This window comes from Nomascus leucogenys, unplaced genomic scaffold, assembly GCF_006542625.1.
Source record: "Nomascus leucogenys isolate Asia unplaced genomic scaffold, Asia_NLE_v1 Super-Scaffold_241, whole genome shotgun sequence".
NCBI classification, from domain to species: Eukaryota; Metazoa; Chordata; class Mammalia; order Primates; family Hylobatidae; genus Nomascus; species Nomascus leucogenys.
In genome coordinates, this window is record NW_022095767.1 from 753,550 (window position 1) to 766,414 (window position 12,865).

Genomic DNA, 12,865 nt, shown 5'->3' on the forward strand with positions numbered 1-12,865 from the left:
TTTGTAGAGGGAAGGTATTACTATATTGTTCAGGCTAGTCTTGAACTCCTGGGCTCAAGCAATCCTCCTACCTCGGCCTCCCAAAGTGCTGGGATTACAGGTGTGAGCCACCGCGCCCAGCTGAACCTCAGTCTTTAGAACCTTGGAATCCTAGATTCATAACATGCTTAGCATGGAATTCTAAAACTGTAGAACCTGAGAATTCTAGAATCAGAACCATAGCATTCAAGAATTCCGAATGATAGAATTCAGCTGAAATAACAACAGAACTTTAGATTACACATCTTAGATCTCCCAAGTTATAGATTCTCAGAACATGAGAATTTTGGAACCATGGGATTTGAGGGTAATAGAAACATAGGCGCATCAAATTTGAGAGTCTTAGACGTCTAGAATCATATAAGCTTGAAACCATCGTAACCTAGAATCCTGGAAATTCTAGACTCCCAGAACTTTGAGCGATCAAATTCTAGATTCCAGCCAGGTGTGGTGGCTCATGCATGTAATCTCAGCAATTTGGGAGGCCAAGGTAGAGATCACTTGAGCCCAGGAGTTTAAGACCAGCCTGGGCAACATGGCAAAACCCTGTCTCTACAAAAAAATTAAAAATTAGCCAGGCGTGGCAGCATGCATCTGTGGTCCCAGCTACTTGGGACTCTGAGGAGGGAGGATTGCTTGAGTCCAGGAGGTTGAGGCTGCAGTGAGCCGTGATTGTACCACTGCATTCCAGCCTGGGTGACAGAGCAAGAACTTGTCTCAAAAAAAGAAAAAAAAAAGGCCGGGCGCGGTGGCTCACGCCTGTAATCCCAGCACTTGGAGAGGGCGAGGCGGGCAGATCACGAGGTCAGGAGATCGAGACCATCCTGGTTAACACGGTGAAACCCCGTCTCTACTAAAAATACAAAAAATCAGCCGGGTGTGGTGGCGGGCGCCCGTAGTCCCAGCTACTCGGGAGGCTGAGGCAGGAGAATGGCGTGAACCTGGGAGGCGGAGCTTGCAGTGAGCCGAGATTGTGCCACTGCACTCCAGCCTGGGCGAAAGAGCGACACTCCATCTCAAAAAAAAAAAAAAGAAAAAAAAAAGAAAAGAAAAAGAAAAAAAAAATTCTAGAACCTCAGAAGTCTAGATCCATATAAACTTAGAAACATCCAATTCAAGAATTTAATGAAACAATCGAATTCTAGAATCTTAGAAGCCTAGAGCTAAAGAAGCATAGAAATATCAAATTCTAGAATCTTGTATGTATAGAATCCTAGAACCTTGGAATCTGCAGATTCTGGAGGTAGAGAAGCCTAGAATTGTAGAACTCTAGAACTGTCAAATTTTAGAGTTGAGATATATAACACCCTAAAATCTTGGACATTAAAGAGCCTTAGAAGTGTCGAATCATAGATGTCTAGAGTTCTAGAAACTTGGACATCAAACTCTGAAGCCTTAGAAATACGGAATCAGGCTGGGGGCAGTAGCTCACACCTGTAATCCCAGCACTTTGGGAGGCTTAGGTGGGTGGATTGCTTGAGCCCGGGAATTCAAGACCAGCTTGTACAACATGGAAAGACCCCATCTCTACAAAAAATACGAAAAATTAGCCGGGCATGGTAGTGCGTGCCTGTAGTTTCAGCTACTCAGGAGGCCGAGGTGGGAAGATCGCTTGAGCGTGGGAGGCAGAGGTTGCAGTGAGCCGAGATTGCCGAGATTGTGCCATTGTACACTCTAGTCTAGGTGACAGGGCCAGACTGTTCCAAAAAAAAAAAAAACAGAATCATAGAACCTTCATAAAATAGGTTTTTCGTAAACTCTAGAATCTTCAATGTATAGTGTCCCTAGAACCATGGAAACACTGAACTCTACAGCAATGGTTCTCGACCAGGGGCAGTTTTGTTCTTAGGGGATGTTTGGCAAGGGTTGGAGATGGTTTTGTTTGGTACATTGGGATAGTGCTACTGGCATCCAGTAGGTAGAAGTCAGAGATGCAGCTAAACATCCTACAATACACAGAGCAAGTGCCCTAAAACAAGGAATTATCCTGGGCACTGTGTTAGTGTCACGGGTTGAGGAACCCAGCCCTAGGGTGTTCAGGGTCTAGAGTCACAGCACATTAGAACCAATAACACACACACACACACACACACACACACACACACACACGTCGGGCACGGTGGCTCATGCCTGTAATCCCAGCACTTTCGGGAGGCCAGGGCAGGTGGATCATCTGAGGTCAGGAGTTCGAAACCAGCCTGACCAACATGGCGAAACCCCATCTCTACTAAAAACACAAAAAAATTAGCTGGGCATGGTGGTGGGTGCCTATAGTCCCACGCCGAGCTAATTTTGTATTTTTAGTAGAGATGAGGTTTCACCATGTAGGGCAGGCTGGTTTCGAACTCCTGACCTCAAATGATCTGCTCTCCCTGGCCTCCCAAAGTACTGAGATTACAGGCGGGAGCCACCGCACCTGGCAGTCATCGGGATTTGGAGTCCAGCCCTCCCACTTAATCAAGATCCCCTAATAGTTGGGGAAACTGTGGCTGAAAGTGGGAAAATGACCAGGGCAGCAGCAGCCAGTGTTCTTACCCAGTTGCTGTAAGACAGCAAGAGTAGACTCTTTTGAGCCTGAGGCTTAGGGTCAAGGTTCAAGCCTTCCAGGTAACCTCTCTTCCCCTTCTCACCCGTCCCCTTGTTCCCTGTCCTACCAGACTGCAAGTTTAACTGTCACAAACGCTGCGCCACCCGCGTCCCTAATGACTGCCTGGGGGAGGCCCTTATCAATGGAGGTGAGAGGCTGGGGGGATGCTGGGGAGAAAGGGGAAGGGGCAGGACTGGGTGGAGGCCCCTCTGATGCCTCCGTCCCCACAGATGTGCCGATGGAGGAGGCCACCGATTTCAGCGAGGCTGACAAGAGCGCCCTCATGGATGAGTCAGAGGATTCCGGTGTCATCCCTGGCTCCCACTCGGAGAATGCGCTCCATGCCAGTGAGGAGGAGGAAGGCGAGGGAGGCAAGGCCCAGAGGTACGCACAGAACCTTCCAAGAGACCCTGGGGGAAGACCCTCCTGCATAGTGAACCTCAATTTCTTTTTCTCTACAATGGGCTGACATCACCTCATATTTGTAAATTTTCCCAGTTCCTGAGGCAAACTTTTTAAAGCACTACAATTTTTTTAAAATAATTTTTTGTTTGAGACAGGGTCTCGGTCTGTCGCCCAGGCTGGTGCAGTGGTGCAGTCTTGACTCACTGCAGCCTTGACCACCTGGGCTGAAGTGATCCTGCCACCTTAGGCTCCCGAGTAGCTGGGACCACAGGCTCGTCCACCACACCCAGCTAATTTTTGTATTTCTGTAGAGACAGGGTCTACCCTATGTTGCCCAGGCTGGTCTTGAACTCCTGACTCCTGAGCTCAAGTGATCCACCCGCCTCAGCCTCCCAAAGGGTCTTGCTTTGTTGCCCACTGGAGTGCGGTGGTGTGATTATGGCTCACTGTAACCTCAAACTCCTGGGCTCAGGTGATCCTCCTGCCTTGGCCTCCCAAAGTGCTGGGATTACAGGTGTGAGCCACTGCGCCTGACCTATATTCTTCTTCTTTTTTTTTTTTTAGAGGTAGGGGTCTTGCTATGTTGCCCAGGGTGGTCTTGAGCTTCTGGGCTCAAGCAATCCTCCCACCTCAGCCTCCCAAAGTGCTGGGAGTACAGGTGTGCGCCACCGTGCCCCCAGCCTACACATTTTTAAACTGTACACGGAGTTCGTACTTATTCAGCTCCACTGGAATGTGAGCTCGGGTGCATGAGGGCAAGGATATTTTCTGCCTTCCCAGGTGCCTAGGCTAGGACTGGCTCAGATCAGGCACTTCCTATCTGGGTGTGGCGTGAATGTTCATTGAGAAAGCTGGCAGCAGCACAGTTCACACCGGCGCTGGAGGGTGACAGCCCAGATCCCAGCTCTACCACTTCACTTGCTAGGTGCTTCCCTGTGTGCCACGGTTTCCTCCTGGGGCGATGAGGTACCTACCCCACAGGGTGCTAAACCTGGGGTAGGGGTAAGGGGGGCACCCTCACAGGTGCACCGGAAAATATTTCATGAGCACCTGCTGTGTTCTGCCTCCAAGCACACAGCTATGAACAAAAGAGGTAGAAGTCCCCTTCTGGAGCTGACTGCCTCAGTGGGGAGACAGCTAATAAATGCACCATAGCATCGGGTATTGGTGATAAAAGCAAGAGGAGATGGAGAATGGGGGACATGCTGTCTTAGGGTCATTCAAGGAGACCTCGCTGAGGAAGCGGCAGTTGAAGGGAGGGGAGGGAAGGAGCCTTGTGGGGCTCTGGGGGAAGAGGCTTCCAGGCAGAGGCAACAGCGAGTGCAAAGGCCCTTGGGTAGAGGCACCGTGTTCCAGGGACAGCAAAGAGACCCGTGTAGCTGCAGCAGGGAGGGTGAGGGGAAGAGGGTGGGACAGAAAGGGGATGGGTAAGCCGGTCACAGTGGTGACAGAGTGTTTCCTATGGTGCCTCCCAACCCAAGCAGCCTGAAGCCGCAGGTTCCCTTTCTCCCACGTCTTTCCTGGGAATGTCTCGTAACACAGTCATACACTGTCAGAGTTGGACCTTGAGGGATTGGGGGTGGTGGGTGTGGGGAGAGGCAGCCTATTTCACAGATGGGGAAACTGAGTCTCAGGCAAAGGGATGTGATCAAGGCCACCCGGGTTCTGGTCTAGCACAGGGATCCAGAGATTGTTGGTTCCAGAGTTGAGCAAGTCACTTAATCTCTCAAATCTCAAACTCCTGACCTCAAGTGATCCCTCCACTTCTGCCTCCCAAAGTGTTGGGATTACAGGCATGAGCCACCACGCCCAGCAGGCCACTTAATCTCTCTAGACCTTCCTTACTGTACTAACAGCATCTGCACAAATGAGGGAGGTGAGGCCCAGAGAGGTTGAATCACTTACCCAATGTCACACAGCTGGCTCCATAATCGCTGGACTAAATACCAATTAGCACTTACTGGAGGTCCTCTGTATGCCAGGCACGGTACTAAGCTCTGTAGCAAGGTTTCCACTCCTCATAGCATCCCCTTTGGGTGGACAAACTGAGGCACGAAGAGGTTAGGTAATTTGCTAGGCAGCCTGACTTCAGAAAGACCTACTATAGAAGCCCTCTCAAGAATCTCCTTCTGGGCCAGCGTGGTGGCTCACACCTGTAAGCACTTTGGGAGGCCGAGGCACGTGTATCTTTTGAATGGATTATAAGGGTGGGTTATAAGGGTGGGACTAGGGGCAGGAGTTAGGGAAGGAGTTGAGGCCAAGAGTTCGAGACCAGCCTGGCCAACATGGTGAAACCTCATCACTACTAAAAATACAAAAATTAGCCAGGGTTGGTGGCATGCACCTAATGGTTACCGTGATTGTCCCAGCCACTCAGGAGGCTGAGGCACGAGAATCGCTTGAACCCGAGAGGCAGAGGTTGCAGTGAGCTGAGATCGCACCACTACATTCCAGCCTGGGTGACAGAGCGAGCCTCTTAAAAACAAACAGAAAGCAGCTCCCTGGTGTGTCTTGGGGGGAAAATGTCAAAACAAAAACAGTCCCCAACTCCCTGGTTTCCCAGAGATGCCCCCTGCAGCCCCAAGCAGCATGGTTATTTTCTGCATGTGACTTCTCACCCCTTCCTCTTCCTCCGCAGCTCCCTGGGGTACATTCCCCTAATGAGGGTGGTGCAATCGGTGCGACACACGACGCGGAAATCCAGCACCACGCTGCGGGAGGGTTGGGTGGTTCATTACAGCAACAAGGACACGCTGGTGAGTGGCCGGGGCGGGGCCAGGTGTGGCGGAGCGAAGGCTGGGAGACTGGAAGAGGGGCGGCTCAGCTTGAGTAGGCGGGGCTAGGTGGGTGGGGCTGGAGCTAGGCGCGAGCGGGGTCAGTAGTGGGCTGGGCCATGCTGGAGGCGGGGCTGGGATTAGAAGTGTGGGTTATAAGGGTGGGACTAGGGGCAGGAGTTAGGGAAGACCCGGGGCTCAGGGCAAGGTCAGGGGCGGGGCTAGGTTTAGGGGAGGAGCTTGGCTGGAGGAAGAGGGCTACGTGGGGGTTAGGGCGTGGGGGCTGGCTAGGGTTAAGGCTAGGGCGGGGCTAGGGTTAGGGCGTGTGGGTGGGGTGGGTTTACGGTGTGGGCTAGGTGCTAGGGTTAGGGCGTCCACGTGGTGCTCCAGGCACCTGGAGCCCCAAGCAGCGCCACGGCATAGGGACTGGGCAGGAAAGTCTGGCGGTTCACGTGACTCTTCAAACATCTCTGCAGAGAAAGCGGCACTATTGGCGCCTGGACTGCAAGTGCATCACGCTCTTCCAGAACAACACGACCAACAGATACTATAAGGTAAGCCTCCGGGCTTCCAGCGCCCCCGGACTTCCTGCTGTGCCCACAAACTTCCCCACACCTCCTCCTACCCCCAGTTACTCCAGACAGATCCTGCATATCGCACCCTCTGCCCACCCCCAGCCTCCCTGCTCCCAGCTCATCAGCAAGTGCTGCCCATCCGATTCTGGCCCCACCACTTTCCAGCGAGGGGGAGCCCGGGCAGGTTCCCTTACTTCTCAGTGCCTCACGCTTCTCACCTGTAAAATGCCTCAAATGCTAATACTCACCTCAGGGCTGGTGCAAGAATTCAAAGAGCCAATCCACTAAACCAATCGGCTTATACTGGTGGTATATATTAAGGGCGTGGTATATATTAAGCTCCCAGTAATTCTAAGGCCGTTCTCACTATTCCTTTATTTTTTATTATTTATTTATTTTTTGAGACGGAGTCTCACTCTGTCGCCCAGCTGGAGTGCAGTGGCGCGATCTTGGCTCACTGCAACCTCCGCTTCCCGGGTTCAAGCGATTCTCCTGCCTCAGCCTCCCGCGCTAGGACTACAGGTGAACGCCACCACACCCAGCTAATTTTTGTATTTTTAGTAGAGACGGGGTTTCACAATGTTGGCCAGGATGGTCTCGATCTCTTGACCTCATGATCTGCCTCCCTCAGCCTCCCAAAGTGCTGGGATTACAGGCATGAGCCACCGTGCCCGGCCTCACTATTCCTTTATAATTAATGTATTGCATTATGTGTGCGTATTCGTCACCACCTCCCATGCCCACACTGTGTCCCAGCCACTGTCTTCCACCTGGATGGTTTCAGCCTTCTCCTTGCAGCGTCCTTGCTTCTGACCTCACAACCTCTGTCATTTCCCCCAAAGCAGCCAGGGGAGTCTTTATTAAAACCAAAAACCCCCAGTGGCTCCCATTGTCTTAGAGTAATAAAACCCGGACTCCAGCTGTTACCTGCCCTGGAGCGTCTTCCTTGAACTTTCAATGGCTGGTTCCTCATCATCTTCCCATTTTGCTCAGACTACATCTAAAATGCTGTCCTGGCCGGGCGCGGTGGCTCACGCTTGTAATCCCAGCACTTTGGGAGGCCGAGGCAGGTGGATCACGAGATCAGGAGATTGAGACCATCCTGGCTAACACGGTGAAACCCCGTCTTTACTAAAAATACAAAAAATTAGCCGGGCGTGGTGGCGGGCGCCTGTAGTCCCAGCTACTCGGAGAGGCTGAGGCAGGAGAATGGCGTGAACCCGGGAGGCGGAGCTTGCAGTGAGCCGAGATTGCACCACTGCACTCCAGCCTGGGCGACAGAGGAAGACTCTGTCTCAAAATAAATAAATAAATAAATAAATAAATAAATAAATAAATAAATAAAAATGAAATAAAATAAAATAAAATGCTGTCCTTGGCCAGGCATGGTGGCTCACGGCTGTAATCCCAGCACTTTCAGAGGCCGAGGCGGGCGGATCACTTGAGATCACAAGTTCGAAACCAGCCTGGCCAACATGGTGAAACCCTGTCTGTACTAAAAATACAAAAATTAGCTGGGCGTGGTGGCGGATGCCTATAACCCCAGCTACTTGGGAGGCTGAGGCAGGAGAATTGCTTGAACCTGGGAGGTGGAGGTTGCAGTGAGCTGAGATCGCGTCACTGCACTCCTGCCTGGGCAACAGAGCAAGACTCCATCTCAAAAAAATAAAATAAAATAAAATGCTGTTCTCACCACCCCCCCATGTGTCCATGTCATCACCTGTTTTATGGGCTGCCTAAGTCATTCATTCTTTCCTCTCTCCTACCTCCCTCCTTCTTCTTTTGACATGTTTCCCACCCCATGGTCCCTGTGCCTTCTGTCCCGCCTAGGTCCCCTCAGCCTCCTTCCTGGTTCTCTGTCTCCATCTCATTCTATTCCATCTGCCTTCTGCACACAAGCAGATGATGCTCAAAAGCCTTCAGTGGCTTTCTAGGGCCCTTGGACAAAGCCCAGGCTCTTCCTTGTGGCCTGCGAAGCCCTGTGTGGCCTCATTTCCTCCATTTATTATCAAATGTTTATTTATTTTTGAGATGGAGTCTCGCTCTGTCACCAAGGATGGAGTGCAATGGCGCAATCTTGGCTCACTGCAACCTCCACCTCTGGGGTTCAAGTGATTCTTCTGCCTCAGCCTCCCAAGTAGCTAGGATTATAGGTGTGCCACCACGCCTGGCTAATTTTTGTATTTTTAGTAGAGATGGGCTTTCACCATGTTGGTCAGGCTGGTCTCGAACTCCTGACTTTGTGATCCACCCGCCTTGGCCTCCCAAAGTGTTGGGATTACAGGCGTGAGCCACCACACCTGGCCCATTTATTTTGAGACAGGCTCTTGCCCTGTCTCCCAGGTGCAGTGGCATGATCATGGCTCACTGTAACCTCTGCCTCCCTGGCTCAAATGATTCTCCCACCTCCCCAGTAGCTGGGACTACAGGTGCGCACCACGACACCTGGCTAGTTTTTGTATTTTTTGTAGAGATGGGGGTCTCACTGTGTTGCTCTGGCTGGTCTCAAACTCCTGGGCTCCAGCGATCTGCCTGCTTTGGCCTCCCGAAGTGCTGGGATTACAGGCTTGTGGCACCATGCCTAATTTTTAAATTTTTTGTAGAGCCGGGGTCTCACTGTGTTGCCCAGGCTGGTCTTGAACTCCTGGGCCATCTGCCTACCTCGCCTCCCAAAGTGCTGGTAGTACAGGCATGAGCCACCACATCCGGCCATCAAATGTTTATCAAGCTTTTACTATGTCCAGGCACCGCCCATATGATGGGGATACAGCTTGGCTTTTGAGCACAGCCTTTCCTCAGGGCCTTTGCACATGCTGTTCCCCTACTCCCTGCCAGCTGGCTTCTTCTTACCTTTCTGGTCTCTGCTTCAATATCTCTTCTGCCAGTAATTATTATTATTATTATTATTTTTGAGACAGAATCTCACTCTGTCGCCCAGGCTGGAGTGCAGTGGCACGATCTTGGCTCATTGCAACCACTGCCCCCCAGGTTCAATCGATTTTCCTGCCTCAGCCTCCCGATTAGCTGGGATTACAGGCGCACACCACCATGCCTGGCTAATTTTTGTATTTTCAGTAGAGACAGGATTTTGCCATGTTGGCCAGGCTGGTCTCAAACTCACGATCTCAAGTGATCTGCCCGCCTCAGCCTCCCAACGTGTTGGGATTATAAGCGTGAGCCACCACACCTGGCCTCTGCCAGTAATTATAAAAGAACAGTGAGAACAGGCTTAGAATTACTGGGAACTTGTCTGACCACTGTGCAAACCAGGCCCATCCCCATCAACATGGATCCTGTGTATCCTTCTGGGTAAGCAGTAGAATTCCAAGGTCTGCCTGGCATCCTCACCTGTGCTGGTTCCATGTCTTGCAGGAAATTCCACTGTCAGAAATCCTCACGGTGGAGTCCGCCCAGAACTTCAGCCTTGTGCCACCGGGCACCAACCCACACTGCTTTGAGATCGTCACTGCCAACGCCACCTACTTCGTGGGCGAGATGCCTGGCGGGGCTCCAGGTGGGCCAAGTGGGCAAGGGGCTGAGGCCGCCCGAGGCTGGGAGACAGCCATCCGCCAGGCCCTGATGCCCGTCATCCTTCAGGACGCACCCAGCGCCCCAGGCCACGCGCCCCACAGTAAGTCCTCCCACCCCGGGTCCTTGAGAGAATAGGTCTACATGGGTGGGGCAGGATTCTGGGGAATGGAAGGGCCAAAGAGGAAAGTGGGCAATGGTGGGGTTGAGAACGCAGCTTCTGGACTCAGCAGGTCTGGGTTCAAACTCTGTTACAATCACTCCTGTTAATCCCAGCGCTTTGGGAAGCCAAGGAGGGAGGATCACTTGAGGCCAGGAGTTCAAGACCAGCCTGGGCAACATAACGAGATTCCATCTTTACAAAAAATAAAAACAATTAGCCAAGTGTGGTGGCACACACCTGTAGTTCCAGGTACTTGGGAGGCTGAGGCAGGAGAATTGCTTGAGCCTGGGAGGTCGAGGGGCTGTAGTGAGTCGTGATTGCACCACCGCACTCCAGTCTGGGTGACAGAGCAAGACTCTGTCTCCAAAAGAGAAAAAACAAAAAAAACAAAAATCCACAACAAATCTCTGTTAAGCTCCTGGCCTGATATGTGGCCTTGGGCATGTCACTTCCCTTCCATGAGCCTTGTCCCAGGTGCTGATAAGTCCTCATGCACTTACTGAGTGCCTCCTCTGTGCGGGACAGTGCTGGGGACCCAGTGGTGGCCAGGACAGCCTAAGACCTGCCCTCATGGGGCTCAGAGTCCAGTAGGGCAGAATATCCATCTTCAGAGAGTGACAGTCCAGGGTGGGCAGGGTTGGGACAAGGAAGCTAGGGAGCTGGAGGAGCCCAGAGGGGTACCTGACCCAATCTGGGTGTATAGGGGGGGGCTTCCTGGAGGAGGTGACATCTGAACTGAGACCTGGAGGCCGAGGCAGGGTGAGATGTGGGAAAGAAAATGGGAGATCATTTTAGGCAGAGGCAAAAAATGATGAGAAAGTACCAGGTTCCCACCCTCTGGAGCTTATAATCCAGTGTGGGTGACAGACATTGATCATTAACCCATAAAAGCAATGAGTGTAATGCAGAACATTTGTGAGAGTAATCCAGCTTGGTCCTAGGAGTGACATTTGAGCTGACACTTGAGGATGAGGAGGATTTAGCTAAGTCTAGGATGAAGGAAAGAGTATTCCTGGCAGGGGAAACAGCATATGCAGAGGCCAGAAGGTAGAAGAGAGCTTGCTGTATTTGAGGCCCAGCAAGGAGGCCAGTGTGTCAGGAATAGCATGTTGGGGGTTGAAGTCAGAGGTAGATGAGGATCTAGGCTATGCCTTTGAGGCCATTTAAGGGGCTCAGGCTTCTTCCTGAGGGCACTGGGGAGCCATGGCAGAGTTGTGAGCAGAGGAGGGACAGGGTCAGTCTTGTGCCTCAGTAAGATCCCTCTGGCTTCTCTGTGGGAGGTGAGTAGGAAGGGGCAGGGAGACCAGGGAAGGGGCTGTGGGGTGAGGACCCAGAGTTGCGGGGCGAGCAGGGGCCTAGACTGGTAGAAGAGAGAGACATTCAAATGGCAGAAGGATCCGGACTTTAGAAATGTCTGGCCCTGGTTGGGTTTTTAGGGGGACAAGTTCAAGGGAAGATGCAGGAGTCAGTCTGAGCTTTCCCTCCAAGACTCAGTTTCTTCTCTGTATAGTGGGGTCAGTCTGCCTCCCCTGGTGCTGAGATCCTGGGGTAAAATGCTCAGCAAAATCATCCGTAACATCACTCCTTTAGCCACTCAGCCCATCTCATTTACTCCTCCTGGTGGCCCTATGAGGGAGGTCCTTTTATTATTCCCATTTTCTAGATGAGGAAACAGGTTCATAGCGGACAAGTCACTAGCCTGGAGTTGCACATTGTATCAAACATTGGATTCAAATCTGGGTGGCCTGACTCCCAAGTCTGCTTTTGCAGGTATGGGTGGAGATAATCCTGAGCCTGGAGTCCCCTCACCTCTGTCTCTCCCCTCTCCCCAGGACAAGCTTCTCTGAGCATCTCTGTGTCCAACAGTCAGATCCAGGAGAATGTGGTGAGACTCCTGCCCCCACCTGATGCCCTCCCCTCCCACAAACCCTCCCCAGCTCTCTCGTTTCCTTGACTCCCCCTCCCCCATTTCCATTTGCACCCCTGACCTGCCCTGTCTTCACCCTGTAGGACATTGCCACTGTCTACCAGATCTTCCCTGATGAAGTGCTGGGCTCAGGGCAATTTGGAGTGGTCTATGGAGGTGAGGACACTTCAGAGCTAACCCAGAGGGAGCTTGGGGCTGGGGGAAGCTGCTGTGGCTCCAACCCTTTCTTTCTGGCTCCAACCCTTCCTTTCTGATTGGTTCTGGAGGTGATATGCTCACCTCCCATGTTGATTGGCTTAGAAAGCTAGATCCTGGGTGGACTGGTTGCAGGTTCTCCTTTTCTCGTTGGGAAAAAACCAATGGACTTTCCTCCTGTTATTAATAGGAAGGGTAAATTCGGCACTCTGGTCACAGAGGTAGATTTTGATTGGATAGGGAAGGTAAGATTCTGCACTCTGGCCACAGAGCTAGAACCTAGATTCTGATTGGATAGGAGAGTAGAGTCTGCATTTGTATTGGCCACAGGACTAGATCCTAGATTCTGATTGGATAGGAGGGTAGATTCTGCACTCTGACCTCAGGGCTAGATCCTAGATTCTGATTGGAGGGTAGATTCTGCATTCTGATTGGCCACAGGGCTAGATCGTAGATTCTGATTGGATAGGAGGGTAGATTCTGCATTCTGATTGGCCACAGGCTAAATCTTAGATTCTGATTGTATTTGGGGGGAGGGGGTGTTAAATTTTACACTTTGATTTGCCACAGAGCTAGATCCTAGAGTTCAATAGGACAGGGAGGGTAAATTCTACACTCTAAACTCCAAGACTCAGTTTCCTTCTCTGTATAATAGGATCAGTCTGCCTCCCC

General features: G+C 51.7%; 1 protein-coding gene across 2 annotated transcripts in view; it reads left to right on the plus strand.

The window, feature by feature from the left end:
- Positions 1-12,865, plus strand: part of PRKD2 (protein kinase D2) — a 44,769-nt gene that overhangs the window by 13,910 nt on the left and 17,994 nt on the right. For both annotated transcript variants that reach the window (XM_030807703.1, XM_030807705.1), the window contains 7 exons: positions 2,697-2,774; positions 2,857-3,010; positions 5,670-5,787; positions 6,282-6,359; positions 9,753-10,011; positions 11,904-11,956; positions 12,082-12,154. In XM_030807703.1, the coding sequence (XP_030663563.1) occupies positions 2,697-2,774; positions 2,857-3,010; positions 5,670-5,787; positions 6,282-6,359; positions 9,753-10,011; positions 11,904-11,956; positions 12,082-12,154 (813 nt within the window). The remainder of the gene's footprint in view (positions 1-2,696; positions 2,775-2,856; positions 3,011-5,669; positions 5,788-6,281; positions 6,360-9,752; positions 10,012-11,903; positions 11,957-12,081; positions 12,155-12,865) is intronic.